Source organism: Choloepus didactylus, chromosome 2, assembly GCF_015220235.1.
Source record: "Choloepus didactylus isolate mChoDid1 chromosome 2, mChoDid1.pri, whole genome shotgun sequence".
NCBI classification, from domain to species: Eukaryota; Metazoa; Chordata; class Mammalia; order Pilosa; family Megalonychidae; genus Choloepus; species Choloepus didactylus.
In genome coordinates, this window is record NC_051308.1 from 160,985,151 (window position 1) to 160,990,961 (window position 5,811).

General features: G+C 37.6%; 1 protein-coding gene across 1 annotated transcript; it reads left to right on the forward strand.

Moving 5' to 3' along the window:
• The first annotated feature begins 415 nt into the window (after positions 1-415).
• On the forward strand, positions 416-1,846 carry LOC119527120 (ADP/ATP translocase 3). Its single transcript, XM_037826791.1, has one exon. It carries the CDS (start codon positions 509-511, stop codon positions 1,403-1,405), a length of 897 nt encoding a protein of 298 aa, XP_037682719.1. The 5' UTR covers positions 416-508; the 3' UTR covers positions 1,406-1,846.
• Positions 1,847-5,811: the final 3,965 nt, after the last annotated feature.

Sequence of the window (5,811 nt, forward strand, 5' to 3'; positions counted from 1 at the left end):
CTCTCTGTTGTTGTTTGAGTTACTTTATTCATACAACAGATATTTTTGAGCACTCAGAAATATGATCCAGGCATCACTGTTCTAGGAGTATTATGAAGATAATGGACAGTCCCTAACTATTATACCCAGTCTAGTGAGAAAGCATGCATAAAAATTACATATAGAGAAATAAAACAAAATACAACATAGAGTTTTTTGTAATTAAAATATACACATAGTGCATACTCTATGGAGTCAAGCATGAAACACAGGTTTAAGGTGTGTTTTTCATATAAGCGTATAAAACCTTGTTTGTAGCTCTCAATCAGGACAATGTTTCACAGCCACATGTATGTACATACATGTATGATTAAAATGACCAAAATGTGTATCCTGAGTCAGTTTCTAGGATAGTCAAAAGTAAATAGAGGCGCCCCGTCTTTTCGGTGCCGGCGGCGGCTACGCTGAGCTAGCGGCCCTACCCTCCCGGCTCTCGGTGCTTCCACCCGGCCCTGCACCCGCTCCAGCCATGACGGAACAGGCCATTTCCTTCGCCAAGGACTTCCTGGCGGGCGGTGTCGCCGCCGCCATCTCCAAGACGGCCGTGGCGCCCATCGAGCGGGTCAAGCTGCTGCTGCAGGTACAACATGCCAGTAAACAGATCGCCGCTGACAGACAGTACAAAGGCATCGTGGACTGTATAGTCCGCATTCCCAAGGAGCAGGGCATTCTCTCCTACTGGAGGGGTAACTTGGCCAACGTCATCCGCTACTTCCCCACCCAAGCCCTCAACTTTGCCTTTAAGGATAAGTATAAGCAGATGTTTCTGGGCGGTGTAGACAAGCACACACAGTTCTGGAGGTATTTTGCTGGCAACCTGGCCTCCGGTGGGGCAGCTGGAGCCACATCTCTCTGCTTTGTCTACCCACTGGATTTTGCTAGAACCCGTTTGGCAGCTGATGTTGGGAAATCTGGTGCAGAAAGAGAATTCAAAGGCTTGGGAGACTGTCTGGTGAAAATCACAAAGTCTGATGGCATACGGGGCCTGTACCAGGGCTTCAATGTTTCTGTGCAAGGCATCATCATCTACAGGGCAGCCTATTTTGGCATGTATGATACGGCCAAAGGTATGCTCCCCGACCCCAGGAACACACACATCGTGGTGAGCTGGATGATCGCTCAGACTGTGACAGCTGTGGCTGGTGTGGTCTCCTACCCCTTTGACACTGTGAGGCGGCGGATGATGATGCAGTCTGGGCGCAAAGGAGCTGACATCATGTATAGTGGGACTGTCGATTGCTGGAGGAAGATTTTCAGAGATGAAGGTGGCAAAGCTTTCTTCAAGGGTGCATGGTCCAATGTTCTCAGAGGCATGGGTGGAGCCTTTGTGCTGGTCCTATACGACGAATTCAAGAAAGTCATCTAAGTGTGTCTGTCTTCCTAGAAATGGGAACAAGAGAATCATGTAGAATCCTTACTTAACCATTATGGACCATTGACCTTCAAGAAATTCCTATTGTTTTTACCCAAGCAGATCAAGTCTGTAGAGGGCTAGGGAAAGCTCTAGAAAAGGGGATCATTGTGATCACATTTGACCATTGGCACTGCTGATTCCATGTATTGATTATTGGGGGGAGGGGAATCATGACCATCGTGGGTCCACAGGTGAGGCAGCTCAGCTACGCAGACCTAGAAACCCTCAAGTCCAAATGCTTGTAGGATCCTCAGTTGTGTTTAAGTATTTATTTAAAAAGAAATCATGTCTCCCATTTGTACTTAAGCACTATCTCCTTTTGCACAGCTGGATATTTGCAATTATGTTTTATGTTGGGCATTCTGCTGCAAAACAATAAATAAGCAGGACACTCAAAAAAAAAAAAAAGTAAATAGAATTACTCAGAAGCATTATTGGATACAGGGCTCATTAATTTGTCATTTAATTTCAAGCAGTATAGAGAAGTGTTTACATTTCTTGCAGATATTGCTGTAATACATTTCTTAATTTTTAAAAGTTGTAATACATTTTTAGTTTTTATTATTTGAAATTTTTATTCTATAAATGTGAGGAAACTTAGACAAACAATAAAAAATGAACTTGTATCAGCTATTCCAAAATTTTCAAACCAGGTCCTAAAAATTTGAACAAGACTAAAGAGATATTCCCTACAGATTTAATAAATTTGAGTTATTATGAAAAGCAACATTTGAAAAAAATCACCAATGTGAATTAATGGTTATTTATGGATTTATTTTCATTTATTTTCACTGCTGTATGATATTCCATGGGTGAGTGGTTGAGGCATGTGTTTGAAAGATCTTTGGAAGTGATGAGAAGTCAATGGGTTTGATGGATCATCCTTAGTGGACTATGAGAGCAGAGGGCTTAGAGAGAAAGAGAATGAATCAGGTGTTAAAGCCATTGATTATTGAGAGTAAAGTCTTGGAAATTAGTACAGGGTTAGCAAGCAGTATCATCTAATTTCAGACACTTCTAAGGTGTTAGTGTTTTGAAAGTTAAAAGTATGTGAAATAGCTTTTAATCAGCTATGAGCAAAGGGGACATGTAACTTATCACCAGCCCAAGGTTATAAGGGTTAGAAAGAAAAAGCAGTCTCCAGTACATGATCACTGTAAGGGAGCCATTCTCCCCAGAAGATAGCCAAATTCGGTTAGACAAAGAAGTAAAAGGACTAATCGAGGAAGTTATTAAAGATATAGTTGAGTTGGCTCATGGCAGATGAAGAGTTCAAAGAACTTCATGATCTGTGAGATTGGAAATGATTATGAGTTTGACAAATCAGTATAGGAAAGAACTTTTGGTGATTACGAATGACCTGAAAGACTTATATTTCTGTTTCAGACTGGTATTTCTGCTAGCATAATGGGAATAACCCTGATAAACCTATGCAGAGATAGTCTTTGGTACACTATGACACATTTTTTAATCGGTCAATATGGTTTAATAAATCTAATAGGGAACACCAATTTGGAAAAGAAGGGCTGACAGGGTGGGGGCAATGTTTACTGATCTCTGTAAATTTGTGCATAGATCCAGGTATCTATCTGGAATCATTTTCTTTCTGCTTGAAGTTCTTTCTTTAACATTTCTAGTAGTGCAGAGCCGCTGGTCGTAGGTCCTTTCAGCTTTAGCATGTCTGAAAAAGTCCTTATTTTGCTTTTACTAAAGATTTCTAAGTTGACAGTTTTAAAAATATGTATTTTAATACTTGAATGATGTTCCACTGTCTTCCAGTTTGCATAATTTTGGACAAGAAACTGGCTGTCATCCTTATTATTTCTCTGCTTGTAAGATTTTCTTTTTAGCACAGGTTTTAAGCAATTTGCTTATGATGTGTATTGATGTAGGTTGTTTTTCATGTTTATTGTGTTTGGGTTTAATTGAACTTCTTGGATCTATGAGTTTATAATTCTCCTCAAATTTGGAAAATTTTTAGCTGTTGTTTTCTTCAAACATGTTTCATCCTTCACTTCCTTCAGGAGCTCCAATTACATTTATAGTTGAATGTCTGAAGTTATCTCCCAGTTCACTGATGCTCTTTGATTCATTTTTCAGTCTTTTCTTCTCTCTGTTTCATTACAGATCATAACTATTGCTATGTCTTTAAGTTACTGATGTTAGAATTAGCAATAATGACATTGAAACAGATATTTTAACATCAGTGCCTCTTCTGGTTCAGTTTTGATTGGTTGACCATTTTCCTTATTATGGTTCATGTCTTCCTGCTTATTTGTATTTCTGGTAATCTTTGATTGGATGCAAGACATCACAAGTTTATTCTTGAGCATTTCTCTGGGATGTAGTTAAGTTACTTGGTATAAGTTTTATCCTTTTGAGTCTTGGTTATAAACTTTACTAGGTGGTCCCAGAGCTGGTATTAATTTAAGGTTAATCATTTTTCTCCATACTAAGAAGACAGGACTTTTCTTAGTATTCTTACCAATACATCCTGAATTATGAGGTTTTCCAAACTGGTTGTTGGGTACTGGTACTATTGGCCCTTTGTGAGCTTTGGACACAGTTCTCTCTAATCCTTTTGGATGGTTCTTTCGCTATACTCAGGTAGTTTCCTCACACAATTTTGCTGATTTGTATGCATATGAATCCTCCAGATGGACCTTTTGCAGATCTGTAACTTTTTTTCTATGTTCATCTCTGTCATTTCCAGTGCTGTGAACTCAAACTGCTTTGTTTTCCTTGGACTCCCAGCTCTGTCTCCTCCACTCAGAAATACCACAGGGCTTACCTATCCTTTTGATAAGGGCAGTCACAACATTCACCTTGTTTATTTTCTGCTTGTCAGAAGGCATTGTTATTCATAGCCTGATGCCAATGACTTGATTTCTGTTGTTTCATATATTTTATACTGTTCTTTAGTGGTTTCAGGCATGAGGTAAATCTCATTTCTGTTAATCCTTGTAATGCTTTGAATGAGTATTTGTTGAACACTGGGCCTTTAGAATATTGTAGTGAAATGCAATAGGAAAGTAATAAAGAGAGGACAAAAAAACTCTACTGTGTGAAAGTTTCAAATGCACAGAGACATGTTTCAAGGCATAGTTATGCAAATAGAATGTAAATTTTAAGATAAAGGTGCCAACTCTTCAACCTCACTTAATATGAAGGAGGACAATTCAAACAAAAATATCTTAATTCATAAGGAAATCTTAGAAGCCCTTATCAAAAGGACAATGTACCCTTTAGTAGTTTGATTCATCAAATTGAAAATGGACTTGGAAAAGGTCATGGGATATTAGAAGTCAGATAAGTCTAATCAAGGCAGTTAACAATTTATTGTTTGTCATGTTCTCCCTAGAAAAGGAAAACTCAGTTGAAATCGTTCAATACAAAATGGTATTAAATTGCTTAGTTGTAACATAATCCACCAACCAAATCACTGCATGAGTACAAACATTACACAAACTCTTCTTTATCTAAACTTCTAGATTGCAAAGAATATGAATTTCCAAATATATGCATTTATAAAATCACACTTAGAACAAGTTTGTGTAGGAATTTGAAACTTTCATTTCATAAAAAGTCTAACTATTTAGATAGGGCACTCTAAATACAGCTCATTGCTTGGCTTCAATAGAACATAGATATTTAACCTTACTGGACTTTAGGAAGTATTCTGGACTTCTTTATACAGCTCACCTAAATCATATCTAAAGCTTCATTGCCAATTTCTCTCCTTCTTCTAATTGTATTTGAATGTTTCCTATTATTGTCACCATTCTTCCATTCAATTAGATTTTTAAGTACATGGTTAAAAGCCCAGTGTTTGGCCCCAGAACTTTTGGATTCTCTCATCTAGGAAGTTAATCAGTCTCTTTAGTACTCTGAGTCTCAATTTCTGTAACTGTGAAACGTGGCTAAGAACACAATCTTTTTTTTTTCTTTTTAATTTTTATTGGGATTGTTCAGATACCATACAATTATCCAAAGATCCAAAGTGTACAATCTGTTGCCCCCAGTATCTCATAAAGCTCTGCATCCATCACCGCACTTAATTTTTGTTCAATTTTTAGAAACTTTTCATTACTTCAGACAAGAAATAAAGTGTAAGATGAAAAAAAGGAAAAAAAAAAAAAAAGAAAAAGAAACTCGAATCCTCCCATATCCCTAACCAACCCCCCTCAATTGTTGACTTGTAGTGTTGGTATAGAACGTTTGTTACTGTTTATGAAAGAAGTTGAAATACTACTAACTGTAGTATATAGTTTGCAATAGGTATATATTTCTTCCCTATATGCCCCTCTATTATTAACTTCTAGTTATATTGTCATATATTTGTTCTGGTTCATGGAAGA